The 16,173-nt window shown below is 42.2% G+C and overlaps 1 protein-coding gene across 3 annotated transcripts; it reads left to right on the top strand.

Moving 5' to 3' along the window:
* The first annotated feature begins 1,169 nt into the window (after positions 1–1,169).
* Positions 1,170–15,987, top strand: Eloc (elongin C). Of its 3 annotated transcripts, XM_055619203.1 has the most exons (5): positions 1,389–1,451; positions 9,845–10,002; positions 11,598–11,650; positions 12,399–12,542; positions 15,573–15,987. In XM_055619203.1, exons 3-5 carry the CDS (start codon positions 11,647–11,649, stop codon positions 15,761–15,763), a joined length of 339 nt encoding a protein of 112 aa, XP_055475178.1. In that variant the 5' UTR covers positions 1,389–1,451; positions 9,845–10,002; positions 11,598–11,646; the 3' UTR covers positions 15,764–15,987. The 3 variants fall into 3 exon arrangements, with proteins under 3 accessions (XP_055475176.1, XP_055475177.1, XP_055475178.1); XM_055619201.1 differs by lacking the exons at positions 1,389–1,451; positions 9,845–10,002 and adding an exon at positions 1,170–1,283; XM_055619202.1 differs by lacking the exon at positions 9,845–10,002 and having other exon boundaries at positions 1,371–1,451.
* The last annotated feature ends 186 nt before the right edge of the window (positions 15,988–16,173 follow it).

Raw genomic sequence — 16,173 nt, forward strand, 5'->3', positions numbered from 1 at the left:
GCGAAAGCCAAACCTTTCGGAGCTAACAGCACTCTGAGGCTACAATAGAATCATTTTCTGCTATTTCCCTATGTAATCCTGGCAGAGGGAGGAGGTGGAATGGCCCCAAATACGTGGCTAGTCTGGGCCGTATAACGCCAAGCTAAGCAGGGTTATATTGGGGACGCTCTTTTAAGAATTCAAGAACTGCAGGGCGAGGTAACTCATGCCTTTAATCCGAGCCCTCGGGGAGGCCGAGGCAGGCGGATCTCAGCGAATTCGAGGCCATCCTGGTCTACAAAGGGAGTCCTGGACAGCCAAGGCTACACAGAGAAACCCTGTATGGGGGGGGGGGGGGGCGGAGATTCGAGAACAAACAAAGCCCTTTTGGAAAGCGTCGTTAGTCCTAGAAACTCCAAGATCGCACACACATATTTCCTTTTTGGGTTACTATTACACGACTGCAAGGAGCTGAGTAACTGTAGACAGCTTGAATCTGTGTTTGCAAGCCCAATCCATAAAAACAGCAGAGGGAAAACTAACTGAGCTGGTTGTCGTTGTTGCCGTTGTTTTCAGCTTTCTAGGAAAGGTGCCTAGGTAACCACGGAAAAGCCAATGCAAAGGCTTGGTTGAGGGGGTTCGTAATGGGTGGGTATTTGGGGGTGAGGAGCCAGAATGATGGGGTCCTGAGTTGAGTAATCGTGACAGGCAGCTATACTGTAATCAAAAGGAGAGTGGTGGGTGTGGCATATTTTCAGTAAACACTGACCTATACCAGGAAGAGAGGAAAAGAGGCAAAGACATTCCCCGAGCTGGTTAAGATGCTCGCCGCTGAGTATTGCTTCTCACAAAGGCCAGATGCTGCTTCCTCAATAGTACGATCTCCTTTAGCACACATACGGCATTTCCACATCTTAGGCTTCTTTGGTAATCTTTCATCTCCTGGCTGAACAGAAACGGCGTGGGGGGCGGGGGACGACAAGCTTTAAGACCACCAAAAATTTCAATACCACACACGGAAAACCACAAGTCCCATGATGCAGTGTCACGTCGTACTAGCCGTAACGTCGTAAGAAACTACATATCCCAGGATGCACTGCTGCCTCGCCGGTTCAGCTCTTCACGGCCGAAATTGGATCCAGACGGCGCAGCATGCCGGGAATCCGGAAGTTCTAGAATCTCATTGGTTGAGACTTGCTAGCGATGTCTCTTAAATTGTCCTGTATTACTGAAGATAAAGGGCGAGAACACAACTCACTTCCTTCAGGCGCTAGCTACGAACAGACCCCGTCTCCGCCCGCCAGGTACCAATCTCCCGCGCGTTGCCGAAAGCGGCTGTGACGCGACGGAAGTAATTCCTTCCTGTGCCCCGGAACCCAGGGGGTAGGCAGCTGGGGGTGGGGGGGGGCGGCCCTGAATAGGGGCTGTGGCGGTACGTGGGGCTACGGCTGCGGTGGCTGCGGGACTGGCCAGTGAGTGTCGGGCTGGGGTGGGAACCGGGCTGTGATTTCGCTCGGAAAGTTTGGGCAGCTGGGACTGGGCGCATTGGCCATGCCGCTGCTCAGCCCTTCCCGTCTAGGCGGGGAAGGAACGGAAGCTCTGAGCCTCTTCGGCCTCCCCAGCTCCTGGCTTTGGGGGGAGGGGAGAGGAGTTTGGCGGGACCTTAACTAGCTCAGCTCGGTGGGTTTGGAAAGGGGAGGCCGAACAGGAGGTGCGGGCTAGCTGGGCCTTCTCTGGGCGGAGCGCGGGCAGGGTGGCGTTTAAGAGCATGGCAGCCGGGTCGCTTTTCCTTTTTTGCCTGCCTCATGTGCGCTTGTATTTGTTTAGCTGTTGAGATCAGTGGCTAAGTCCCAGGAGAGAGTGTTGTCCCCTTTCAGCTTTAGGGACCCCTTCCCCCCCCCAAAAAAAAAAAAAAAAGTTTACGTCCTGGGGAACTTAGTCAGTGCCTGCCTGACTGGGCACATTGTCACATTTGTGCATCTACCTATCTCAGTTTTGTCTGAAAGGCAGTATCTAGTGCCAGTTACAGTGCCCATGGAGTTTGCCTTATGGAACCGAATTCTCTGTAGTTTCGTGAGCATGGAGGTTGTGTCATTTAGTGCAAACATCCTACTCTGCAGTTTTCAGAGAGAGCAATCGAATTAGTTTTACAACTTCTTTCAAGCTATCATCTTTGCTTTTTAGTCCCCAAATAGAGTTTTATTTTCTGATAAGTGACCTAAGATGGTAAATCACATTACAATTCATGTTATTGAGACATCGTAGTTCATAATAGTCTTCCCTATGAGGAAACGGCTGTGGTTATTTTTTTTTTTCCGTCGTGTATGTTTGTTATTTATCGGTAGCATTGATTTGGGAGTCCCACTCACCTTTCTTTCTTTCTTTCTTTCTTTCTTTCTTTCTATCTATCTATCTATTTATTTTTGAGGCTCACAGAGTATTCTTGGCTGGACGGAAGTCTCTGTAAACCTGTCTGGTCTCAGACATCCACTCTTGCCTCCTATGGTATTAAAGGTGTGGGCCACCATGCCTGCTCCCCTCTTTTTTTCAGCGTGCTAGGATTAACCTTGACCTCAACTATGCTGAATCAGCACTCTTGAGTGGCACTACTCTGTATCCTCATCCCCCTTTTTAATTTACACATGGCTTCTCATCTTAAATATATTTCTTTAATACTGCAAGGCTAGCACTATAACCTGATAGTATGTTTGCCTCAGAGGCAAGGGCCCTAAGTTGGTTTTCCAGCACCACACCAAAAAAACTTGGTTTATTACCTCATAATGCTATTTTTAAAAATGCACAGGTGTCCATTTCTTTTTTTGAGACCTTGGTAGCCTGAAACACACAATGTAAATGTTGAGTGGCCACCTGCCTCTGCCTCCCAAACACTGAGAATAAAGGTGTGCACCACCACACCCAGTTTATATCCATTACTAGATGCTAATACTGCAGTGTGCATGGGCAGTGGTATAGATGCAGAAGTGATAGTTACTTTTTGTTTGGTTTTTCAAGACAGGGTTTCTCTGTGTAGCCCTGGATGTCTTGGAACTCACTCTGTATACCAGGCTGGCCTGGAACTCAGAACTCAGAGACCTACCTGCCTCTGCTTCCCCGTAATGCCAGTATTACAGGCATGTAGCACCACACCCAGCTGATAGATACTTCTGTACATTAAGTTCTTAAGAAATTATGTAGGTTAGGAAGTGCTTCCGAAAAGATTGGATTTGGGGGGGGAGGGGTGGCAGATTGGAGTATAAACAAAAAAGTCTTTAATGTATGCTTTGATGTGCTAATGCATTTTAAATGTGTTATTGCTACTTAAGTAAAATAAGACGAAGACATCCAGTACTGGAAAATTTATACACACACAGTGTGTAAAGTGATATATATATATATACATACACAGTTTTAGGTAGTAAGTGCGAAAACCCAGTAGGGATAGGCATGATGTTAGAAACCTGGAACCCGGCTTGGTGACACACACCTTTAATCCCAGCACTGTGGAGGCTGGGGGTTTGAGGCCAGATCTTGGGGGTTTGAGGCCAGCCTGGTCTACAAAATAGTTCCAGGATAGCCAGAACTACACAGAGAAACCCTGGCTCAAAAAGAAAAGAAAAGAAAAGAAAAGAAAAGAAAGAAAGAAAGAAAGAAAGGGAAGAAAGAAAGGGAAGAAAAAAAGGTAAAACCTTTACACCTTTAATCAGAGTGTTCAGGAGGCTGAGTTCTAAGTTGGCTTGGACTACATGGTGAAGCCCTGTTGACCCTCCCTCCTTCAATAAAAATAAAAGGTTGGAAGGAGGGAATATAGCAAGATCAGGGTTCAGTGTGGCTGAGGTAAGATTTAGGTCAGGGAAGGACCATTTTTTGAGAGGTAAAGGAAGAACTTCAGACAGCAGCAATGCAAATGCAAGGACCTTGAAGTCTGAGCAAACTTGACCTATTCAAGGAATTTCAAGGAGACAAATGTTTGGAACATAGTAAACTTTCCCTCCTCTCCCCACAGATAAGGTTTCTCTTTATAGCTTTGGCTGACCCGACACTCACTTTATAGAGCAGGCTGGCCCATAACTTAGAGGCCTCTGCCTGGGGTGCAGGGGTTTACAGTGTACACCATCAGGCCCAGGTATGGTAGCTTTTTAAAAATAGTTCATTTAAAATACAGTTAGGGGCTTGAGAGATGGCTCAGAGTTTAAGAGCACTGGCTGTTCTTCCAGAGGTCCTGAGTTCAATTCCCAGTAACCACATGGTGGCTCACAATCATCTATAATGATATCTGGTGTCTTCTTCTGGTGTGCAGGCATACATGCAGACAGAACATTGTATACATAATAAATAAATCTTTAAGGAATAATAATAATAAAGATGTAAAAAAAAATAGTTAGCCTAAACTAGAAATGTAGGTGGAAAGTCATCTGATTTGAAATATAATTTGAAGCCAAAATTAATCTTTTTGCCCTTGCTAATCATTTGTAAACAGTAGTGCTGTTTACTGAAATCAGAAGACTGAAAGAGAACAATGGTTTCTTGACAGGTTTATCTGAAGTTCTCTGTAAGACTGTTTGATAAGATATGCCTAGAATACATACCCTTTTAATCACACTTTAATCGCACCTCTAGTTTGAAGCCAGCCTGGTCTGTAGAGCTAATCTATAAAGGCAAATTGGATGTTATGACTCACTTCAGAGTATGTGTAGAGCTAGGTAGTCTGGGATGATATTTAACTCTTTGGATTGGAGGGTATGGAATATGTGGTGTTAGACTGTGTGATAAAGGAAAGCAGTTAAATGTGATCTGCTGGTTCTTTGGTTTTGTGTTTGGGGCAGAGTCTGACTTGGTAGCACAGGCAGGCCCTTGACCTAGGTTTCCTCTTTCAGCTTCCTGTGTGTTGGGATTTGAGACCTGTGCTGCTGTGCCTTGTTTGATTATGAGCCTCTTCAAAGCCCAGGAAAGGATCTCTGAGTTTTGGGCTGTTTGATCTACATAGTACCAGGACAGCCAAAGCCTATCACAAAAAAGATGTGGATGAAGGGCAGGAGAGACGATGGCTCAGTGGTCCAGAGCACCTGGGTTTGATTTCTAGCACCCATGTGGTGGCTCAGAACTGACTAACCCCAGTTTCAAAGGACCTGATGCCCTTTTCTGGCCTTTTCAGGGACTAAGTGCATGCATGGTACACAAACATACATGCGGACAGAACAGTCCCATATACATGTGGGTTAAAGATGAAGTGGGGGAACACCTTTCAGGAGACTGGCACGGGGATCCCTCTGTGAGTTCCAGTCCCCTGGTCCACATAGAAAAAGTTGAGGCCAGCCAGGGCTAATAGTGAGACCCTGACTCAAAAAATTAAAAAGAAAAGGATGTGAGTGAAACTTAAGCTGGTGGAGAAGCCAGAAACTAAGTAGATGGTATATGTTGCTTTTGTGAGTCCTCAGCACCAAAGAGGATAGAAAAGTAGTTGGATAGGGTGAGAGTGAGCATAACAAGCAAAATCCGTAGATAGGAGAGGAGGTAGTACGACTAAGAGTGGACACAGTGCGTGCTGTGTAGATGCAGGTGAGGTGGACAAAGGACAGTTGATTTGTCTGTGGTTCTGTTTTGTTGGAGTGTTAGAGAGCAGTCCTAGGGACTTACATGCTAGGCAAGCTCCCTATTGACTTTTTAGATGAGTTGGATGTAGCCCATGTGGCCTCAAAACGCCATCTGTAGCTCTGGGTGGTAACAGTGCAGCTACCTGCCTGGTATAACCAGCTTGTCACTGCACCCAGTTTTATGCAGTGCTGGGGATTGAATCGGGACTTTGTGTGCTGGGCAAGTACAGTATCAGCTGGGCTACATTGTACCAAGCCCCATTTTCTTTTGTTTTGAGATAAGGTCTCAAAACTCAGAGGTCCTGTCTTGCTGGGATTAACGATGTTGAAGGCTGATGGCATAAGCCTAAAATCCCAGCCTGGGACAGGAGAACCATGAGCTCGAAGGCCCGCTATGCTGCCAAGTTGCCCAGACAGGCTTTTAACGTTTCTCATACTCTCAGGTTGTTGATTGTATTTTTTTTTTTTTTTTTCGTTTTTCCAGAGCTGAGGACTGAACCCAGGGCCTTGGGCTTGCTAGGCAAGTGCTCTACCACTGAGCTAAATCCCCAACCCGAAATTATATTATATTGTACAGGAACTATTCAGCCTACAATGAATATCTCATACTATTTGAACCTGAAGCAAAGAGATTTAGAGATATTGCCTTTAAGAGGCAGATCTAATATAGGGGTGAAGTAGACAGCCTTTGGAACAGGCAGGGCTGTGAGGCCTTAAGGTTCTGTTGAATGTTTGTTTGTTTGTTTGTTTATTGGGTGTGAGTGTTTTGCCTGAATTAGGAATGTGCACCATGTGAGTTCAGGAGCCTGAGGAAGCCAGAAGAGGGCGACAGATCCCCAGAATGGTCCTAGCACTTACAGGGCAGCTCACAACTGTCCCATTCCAGGGGATCCAACACCCTCTTCTGGCTTATGTGGGTACTAAGCAAACACACATCTGCAGGCAAAACACAGTATACATAAAGTTTTTCTAATGTTTTTTTTTTGTTTTTTAAGCAAACCTATTTGAACTGAGAATTGCTATTCTTTTTCTTTGATTCCAAAATTAAACCCAGGGCCTTGGGCATGCTAGGCAATTACTATACCACCGAGCCAATTTCCAGCTCAGATTTTATAATTTTTTATAGTTGAACAGGATGCTCCCTCCCCACAGCGCACATACACCTCCAATTAGGTTATAGAATCATAGTAATTAACGTGTTGACTGTGTGCTGGACATTATTCTAAGTATTTTGTATATCAATTCGTTGTACAGAATTCTTTGAGATTTAAGTTATGTATATGAGTTTGTGTGGGTGGGAATGTGTATGTGCGTGCAGGTGCCTGCAGAGGTCAGAGGGTATCCCATTCCCTGGAGTTGGAGTTGCAGATACCTATGAGCCAGCTGATACGGGGGCTGACAACCAGACTCAGGCCCTCTGCAAGAACAGTACATGCTCTTAACTGCTGAGCCATCTCTCCAGCGCTGCCAGAATTACTTTTTCTTTTTTTTTTAAATCTATTTTATGTAGTTACTGACAGTAGTAAGCTGATATGGGGAAGCTAGAAATCAGTTCCAGTTCTGAGAAGCATGTTTACTGCTCTTAGCTGCTAAGCCATCTTTCTAGCCCCTAACGCTGTGTCTTGGTCTGTGTCTCAACTTGTGTTTTTTGGCCATCACTGTTGTGTTTGAAAAGACCCAATTCTCTAGTCTCTGGCCACTTCCTACCCTTTCTCTCCTGGACTTGTTATTCTCCCTCTTTGAAGGATTCTTGGCCCAGATACCCATGCCTCACTGCCTTACCCCCTTCAGGTTTCTGTCAACTGCTAGTGAGGTTTGAATCACAACCTTCTTTCCCCTGTACTCATTCCCTCCTGTCTCTGCTTTATTTCCCCATAGAGCCTCTCCCATCATACACATTATTTTTTGGTTTTCTGATATACTTAAACCTGCAGACCCCTTTTGGGTGGGAGTGGTAATTGTGGTTGAGACAGTCTTGCTCAGTAGTCTTAGCTGGCCTAATAACTCACAGTGTAATCTTACAGACCTTGAACTCTTGGTACTACTGCTTCCATCTCAAGAGCTAGGATTTCACATCTGTCCCAGGAAGCTGGGCTTGCCCTGCCACGTTTTCATGAGGTAGAATCTTTGTTGTGATGTGTCTCAAGTACCCAGAACAGCACTTGGCATAGTGCTCATTAGTGTAGTGTTTGTGAGGTGAGTGTATTGATAAACTGGTTTTCAACAATGCAGTTACTCTTGTGTACCTCCCAGACTATCTGACTGGGTAGAATTGATCATTCCTTGAATCTTGTTCTCCTTTCAATTTGGTTAAAATACCTCCATCAATCACCCAGGTTAAACAGTCTGTTTTTCTGTTGAAGATTTGTGGCCACACATTGAGCTTCTTAATCTTCTCTTTAGGTAGCATCTACTTAAAGAACTTAAGTTAGTTTTATTGACAATGTATTTGGTATTCTTGCTGATTTTGGTTTGGTTTTGGTTTACTGGGACTGGGTTGACTTCAAGCTCAGGATTCTCCTGCCTCAGTATCCTGAGTGCTGGGATTACAGGTGTGTGCCACCACACCCAGCTAAGACTATTTAGAGCATTGTCACAGAATTTTGTTATTGTGATAGTCTCAGCTCTTCCTCAAGGTAGAAGTTCCTTTACATGGGGACTGTGTTCAGATTCTTCTTCAAATGTAAGTTTCTGGCTATCAGAGTTACACACCTAACCATATGGCAGTAGGGCTCTGCCACTCCTTTAAAGTCCATGTTGCATACATGCTGGCCCTGATTTACCATAGTAAGTGTGTAGAGAAGGTGTTGCTTCCCAAAGGCCTTCTGAGATGAGACTTTGCATACATGGTTGCTTAGCTACTGCTAGTTAAATAAACAACCTGGGTGTTTTACTGTGATCATCTAGATAGCAAAGTTGACACTTGAAATTCTTGTACTTCAAGCCTATTTTGTGTGTGTGCGTGTTTAAAAAGAATGTTTACAAGAGGATATCCATACAATAATGGTTTTGGTGGGTTTATTTTTGTTTGTTTACTTTGAAACAGGGTGGGATAGCCTTTAAGCCCAGCTTGGAGTACAGTTTTTAAAATTTTAGAGAACCGTTCAAGGATATGTGTCATCGACTTCCAGGAGAAATAGAAAATTAGTTCACTTGGAGCTAGTTTTGTTTTTGTTGTTTTTATCGACTATGGCCAGGTTAAAGCTGAAGGGGGTGTTGCTTTACTCCTAGCTCTCCAGAGGCAGAGGCAGGCTGATCTCTGCATTCAAGGCCAGCCAGTCCACAGAGCACGTTCCAGGACAGCCTGGAGTGTTAAATAGAGAACCCTGTCTCCAAAAACAAAACAGACAAACAATAAAAAACTGTAAATTCTGGGCTGGAAAAATGTCTCAGTAATTAAGAGCACTGGCCACTCTTCCAGAGGCTGAGGATTCAATTCCCAGTACCCACACAGCAGGTCACAGCTATCTGTAATTCTAGTTCCAGGGGATCTGATACCACCACACAGACATACATGCAGGCAAAACATCAGTGCACATAAAATAAAAAATTAGGTGAATCTCTGCAAATTCAAGGCCAGCCTGGGCAACAGAACAAGTTCCAGGACAGCTGGGGCTACAAAGAGAAACCCCATGTTTAAAAATCAATAAAATAAAAGTCATTTAAAAAGAAAGGGGAAAAGGGTTATTTAAAAAAAAAAAAAAAAAAAACAGGAAATGGTAGTACATGCTTGTAATCCCAGCGCTCTGAGGCAGAGGTAGGCAAATCTCTGAATTCGAGACCAGCCTGGTCTCTAGGAGGCCAGGGCTACATAGAGAAACCATGTCTTGAAACGCCCCCCCCCCCCAAAAAAAAAGTAAAATCAAATATGCCAGGCATTAAGGGAGCATGGGATTGGGAGGGTATGAGGGAGGGGGCTACAACTGGGCAACAAAGTGAATAAACTGTAATTAATATAAAAAATTTAAGATAATTTTAAAAAAAAGAAAAGAAAAAAATCTATCAGACTTTAAACCATAATGCAGTCACTTAAGTAGAAGTCTGATCGCTAGAGAATGATACTCTTTCAGAAGAATTATTTTTAAAGATGTTTATCTGAAAAGTGATTACTACAGTGGTTATCCGTGAGTAAGCCCTTAAGTTAGTGGTTATATTACCTTGCCAGTGTGGTCATTTTCTCTTCTTTATCTCATTAGAAATGGTACAAAATTATTGAAATTACTGAAAAAAATCTTTGTAGGAGTCATTTTGTAATTTAACATTTCCCAAATTAGGAGCTGGAGAAGTGGCTCAGTGCTTAAGAGAACAAGCTGTTGTCCCTGAGGACCTGAGTTAAATCCCCAGAACACACTTGGCAGCTCACAGCTATCTGGAACTTCGATTCCAGGGGATCCAGTAACTCCTAAGGACACCAGACACACAGGGTGCACAGGTATACATTTAGAGAAAAAAACCATACACATAAATTAAAAATAAATAATAAAATCTTAAAAGCATTTTCCACATTATAAAGTTTTAAGTATTTATTTGTAATTATGTGTACAAATGTTTTATTTGCACGGGTCAGAGAGGAGTTGGAGCCAACATTTGGGTGCTGTGAATTGAATTTTTAATTATGTGTACAAATGTTTTATTTCGTGGGTCAGAGAGGAGTTGAAACTAGCATTTGGGTGCTGTGAATTGAACCTGGGTCCTCTAGAAGAGCAACACCAGCTCTTGTTTACCATCTCTCCAGCGCCCTACCCAAAGTTTTTAATATTTAAAACTTCATTGTTAAATTCAGAACTTTAGTGCCCTGCATACAGAAGATAGAATAAAATAAATTTGTTTATTAGTAAGAGAGCAAGCCTGAATTTCCTTGCATGCTGCATGGAAAGTAGTTCATTCCTTTGGCTGTGTTACATGATCATTCATCCAAATAAGTGTACGCAGAATAGAATTTAATGTTGATATAAACACAGGATAGAATTTTCTGTATCCCTACTCCATTGAAGGATTGCCTTCCCGGTTCATTGGCATGAAGGGAGGCATATGGAATAATCTTAGAAGCTGACATGTCATCAGTGTTCATTATTAAACATAGCTAAAATGATAAGATTTAAGTCAATCTTGGCTTGATTCTACCTAAAGTTCATTCTGTTGTCAAGGCCGAGGAACAGCCCTCCCCTCCATTGTCATTCCTCTGACAAGCTTGAAGTAGTTAGAGGCTCACTACCTGTCAGCTGCTTAGTTGGTAGTGTAACTAGCTGGGTATAACATGAATAAAATAATGTAAAAGCTACTTTCTAAAAACCAGGGGGAACACTTTTTCTGGTGACAACTGAATTCACAATTTTCTTCAGAAGAGAACTGATTTAGAACTTTCCAATATGGCCGGGGTTTTTTTTGGTTCTTTTCTTTGGTTTGGGGATTTTGGTGTTTTGGGTTTGTTTTCATTTTTGATGAGCAGCACTTTTTCCCCATGTTTTTTATTCTTGACATGTCCTTTGCAGCTTCCTCAGCACCGTCAGTCAAATGGTGTGTGCTGGAGTGGAAGGCAGGACCTTGCACAAACAAGTGCTCTGCTACAAACCTAAGTCTCCATCCGTATCTTCCCGCTGATTGCACGCGGTCCCGTGCCACCCCAGTGGTAGATTTGGCACCTAGAGCTGTACACATCCACATTGCCACTGAGCTGCAGTACTAGAAACCAAGATTTTGTAGCCTTGGCTGTCCTGGCTCTGTAGACAAGGCTGGCCTGGAACTCCCAAGAGATCCACCTGCTTCTGCCTCCTGAGTGCTGGGATTACAGGGGTGAGCCTCCAAACCTGACTCCAATGGTTACTTTTAAATAATCTTTGTGGAATTGAGAAGCCTAAGCTGAAGCTGACAAAACATTTTGGTACCTTCTGTTGACTGAGAGTGTGTGGAATCATGACCTTCTATAAGGAGGGAGTCTAAATGATCAGCATCAGTAACATAGTAAATAGTAATGTATGGGAAATAAAAATGCATCATTAATTTTTGCATGCTTTGTTACATTTTCAGGAAACGACTAAAGTTCTTGTGGGATCAAGTAGAATTTTATAAGAACATAATGGGTAAGTTATTCAGAGGTGACTTTGTGTTTCAATGACTGGGAGCTATTTTTTTCCTCTCAACTAAAGGCACCTGTGGCCATACACATGACCTGTTGCACAGCTAAGCATACTTTAATACACTCATACACTATACACACGGTGGGGGTGTCCTCAGGCCCCGACACATGCCCTGTAGCACAAGCACATTCGTACACTGACAGAATTACACAGTTAGGTTTGTTTTTAAATTTTGGGGGGATTGCTAGCATTTTGCTATGTTTGATACCACTTCACTATGTAGGCACAGCTTGTATCTCCCCTGATACTTCAACTCTATTTACATTTCCCAAATACTGTGATAGTGTTCTTCACAACAGCAAGTTTCCTTTTTTTTAATCTAAGTTTAAACAAGTATCATTTTTTAAGTAGTTTCCTATTTTTTCAGGAGAGAAGAGAAGGTCTTTCATTATGCTTTTTTGAGAGCTAGCTCCTTGATTTTAAAGACTGAAAATCATCTTGTTTTCATGGGTTTAGATTCACATGAAACATCTTTGACAACAATGGTGATTTTAATCCTAATCTTTATGAATTTCTGAGTGTGGATGTTTGTGGCTAACCAGAACAGTCATCTTCATTCTACTTTATAGGGCTTCCTAAAATTTTAGAATAAGGTTTAAGGTGCTCCTGTATATTGGAAGTATGGACCCAGACAACCTGTCTCTTTTCAATACATTATATGATTGAAACTTACTTTGTTGCTTTATCTCAGATGGAGAGGAGAAAACCTATGGTGGCTGTGAAGGCCCTGATGCCATGTATGTCAAATTAATATCTTCTGATGGTCATGAATTTATTGTAAAAAGAGAACATGCTTTAACATCAGGAACAATAAAGGCCATGTTGAGTGGGCCAGGTAAGTGAATACAGTGTTTTCACATTCATATATTCTTACAGTGTTTAATAAATGTATTTCAAGTTCGATACACAGCACATGAAGGAAGAGAAAGCAGTTAAAATGGTACATACCACTAGGCCCAGCTACTTGAGAGGCTGAGGTTTAGAAGAATTGCTTCTAGCCTTGGAGTTTCAGGCCAGACTGGGCAGCAGATCTAGACACTGTCTCAAAAAACCAACAAACAAACAACAACAACAAATAAAAAGGACTGGAAATATAAGGTAGTTAAGGATATGAACCTGAGTTAGGATCTCCAGAATCCATATAAAAAAACAGGTGCCTGTAATCTTAGCACTGGTCCTGGCTCTGACCTAGCATTCTTCTTACCTTTAAACATTTCCCAACTTCAAAAAAAAAAAAACCGAAAGCATATAAATCTAGCAGCAATTATTACATCTCCATTCTGTACAAGTATCACAATATCTAGTTCCAAAAGTAATCCTTAATTTAAAAAAAAAAAAAAAAAAAAAACCCACTATACTCATTCAGCTTTATCTGTTTCCAGTCTGCTTTCTCTTTTCCCTATTCTGGAATCCATGCAATATCTCACCTACATGGCATAGTGCTTTCAAAGTTTATTCACATGGTAGTGGAAACACTGGTAGCATTCTGTTAGGAATGTGCTACATTGATCCTATCTGCATCGTGACAGTTGACAATCATTTTATGTTTACCTTTTAGTTAGCTGGGCACGGTGTCACACACTTGTAATCCCAGCACTCAGAGAGGCAGAAGCAGGGGAACCTCTGTGAGTTTGAGGCCAGCCTGGTCTACAAAGTGGTTCCAGGACAGCCAAGGCCACACAGAGAAACCCTTTCTCAAAAAATCCCCCCAAAAAGAAAAAAACAAAGCTGTTAAAACACCAGCTTTTAGTTCTCTTGCTTTGAGGGACTGTTTAGTCATATGGTTGTTCCTTGTGTTTTCAAGTGTTTCTGAAGAGGTGGAATCATTTTCCTTTTTATTGACAACATACTCGTCTTCTAGTTTATAAAGCACCCTGACTGGGATTTATCTTTTTTTTTCCTTATGGCTTATTTACTGTAGTTATATATGTGTGGTGTGTACCTATATGAGTTTATGTGTGTTACTCATGTAAGAAGAGTTCCTGGAGCCAGAAGACAGGTGACATTAGATCCTCTAGAACCATAGTCATGGCTGTGTGCCAAGTGGATGCTGGAAACCAAACCCAGATTCTCTGCAAGAGCAGTATACTCAGCTGCTGGCTCATTACTGTCTTTTTAGAGCTGTTCTGCTGCGTGCAAAGTAAATACTTAAGTAATGTTTTTATTTGTATTTTCTTAGTAACTACTGATATTGAATACCAATTCTTGTATTTGCCAGCCATTTGCATTTCTTCTGAATATTTGTTCAACATTCTTGCACATACACCCATGATCTTCTTGCTTCCACCTTTGGAGTGGCACATACCTTTAATCTCATCACCCAGGAAGCAGAGGCAGGCATGTCTCTGTGCTCCTGGACAGCCAGGGATACACAGTAAGGCCATCCACAAAGGGAGAAAAATAAGTGTGTAGTTGTGTAGACAAGGAGTATTACACAGTGAAAACAAAACACTATTAAACTGTACTATTTAAAACAGTTGATTTTGTATGGTTTTTGCCTTTGAAAAAAAATAAAAGCTGGCTCTCCAGTATTACTAAAGTGTTGAGGTATTTCCTCCCTAGTCAGGAGAAAAGGGTTTTTAACTGCTAGCCAAGCAAAATTTACTTTCAACCTTGAGTCCTTTTTCTTGTCCTACCTCACTTTCAGCTAATGGCAGTTGGAACTTTTGAATGCATTCTTTTGCCAGGCGGTGGTGGTGCACGCCTGTAAGCGGAACACTCAGAGGAAGAGGGCAGACATTCTCTGCATAAACCCTTCTGGTCTACACAGTGAGTGCCAAGACAGCAAGTGCTACATAGAAAAACCCTGTCTCAAAAAAAACAAAAACAAACAAAAAAAAACAAACCAAAAAAAAAAAAAAACACTAACAGCAACAACAATAATAAATTGTTGCATTCTCTACAAATATATTTTAGATATGAAATGTCTTTATTTAGCATATACCTATGTTAGTGTTGGACATCTGTGAGAGTGCTGTGAGCTGTGGGTGGTTACACACCTTTAATCCCAGTACTGGGAAGCAAGAAACAGACCTGTCTTGAGTGTGAGCCGGCCAGGTGCGGTGCTGCACACCTTTCATCCCAGCACTCAGGTGCAGGGGCAGGTGCATCACAAAGGAGGCCAGGACAGCCAAGGCTACACAGAGAAACCCTGTCTTGAAAAACAAACAAAAAGAGCGTTGTCTCTATTTTAGTTAAGGCCAAATGATATGAATAACATTTGTGTGGTCAAGATATTTTGAGGCACTACTGGAAATTGCTTTGGATAGCATTAGTTCAAAAAGGAGGTGTCTACAAGGAAATCCCATTACTGTGAACTGTTTGATTTTTGAGCCTAGATTTAGCTGAACCGCCTGAGCCAGCCTCAAATCAGTCCTCTTGCCCTGGCCTCTGAAGCGATGAGGTTGCATACATGTACCACTCTATCAAGCCTTCAAATGCTGCTGAGTTGGAGGTTGTTAAAGGGGCGCATCTACTGAGGGATCAGTTAGATGATCTGTTTGCTAGCACAGCCAGTCTTGTAACATTTATCAGTGTACTACCTAGCAAAGTACCCTGTACCATATGGCTTAGAACACAGAACTTTATATCCCTGAAGCATTGACAGTGTTGATTGTTCTTCTCCTCACATGCTCTTCTCCCAGTCTTCACATTCTCTTCTCTCGGCCTCTATGTGTCTAGTCTCTTATGATGAGAATGCCAGCTGTACTGTGTTCCTGTGCTAGAGACTTTGTCTTAACATGATTTAACTGGAAGACTCTCCTTCAAGTACAGTCACAATGTGAGGTTGTTGGAATTAAAGAGTCCCTTGAGAACAAGAACAGTCACTGTGCAGCCCATAACTTGTAACTCTTTTGTTTTACAGGGCAGTTTGCTGAGAATGAAACCAATGAGGTCAATTTTAGAGAGATCCCTTCGCACGTGCTATCAAAAGTATGCATGTATTTTACCTACAAGGTCCGCTACACTAACAGCTCCACTGAGATTCCTGAATTCCCAATTGCACCTGAAATTGCACTGGAACTGCTGATGGCCGCGAACTTCCTAGATTGTTAAATAAAATAAATTATAATAAACTGTTAATTTTTTCAGTATTTAATACCTGTAGTTCAGTTAGTAATTTTTTCACATATAGCATGTTGCCTGTATGAAATTGAACTCTAAAGTTAATTGCTGAGCAGATTCCTTCTGTCATTTGCATAGCAGAGTTGAAATTTGTTTGCTACATCAACAAATTAAGGACGTATCACAAGCCAAGAAATAAACAAATAATGCCAGTTTGTAGGTGGTTTGCTTTCTCCTTTGGATGTGATCTTTAAAATTATAAGTGATATAGTAAATCCTGGAATGTAAGCCTAAATGAACATACTCTACAGGTAAATATTCTACAGGGGCTAAGTATTTTTATGTTTTTAGTGTTTTTTTTAAGAACCAGTTCTGATCTTAAGCCACTGAGCATTACTAGA

This window comes from Psammomys obesus, unplaced genomic scaffold, assembly GCF_907164565.1.
Source record: "Psammomys obesus unplaced genomic scaffold, mPsaObe1.curated_primary_1811, whole genome shotgun sequence".
Taxonomy (NCBI): Eukaryota; Metazoa; Chordata; class Mammalia; order Rodentia; family Muridae; genus Psammomys; species Psammomys obesus.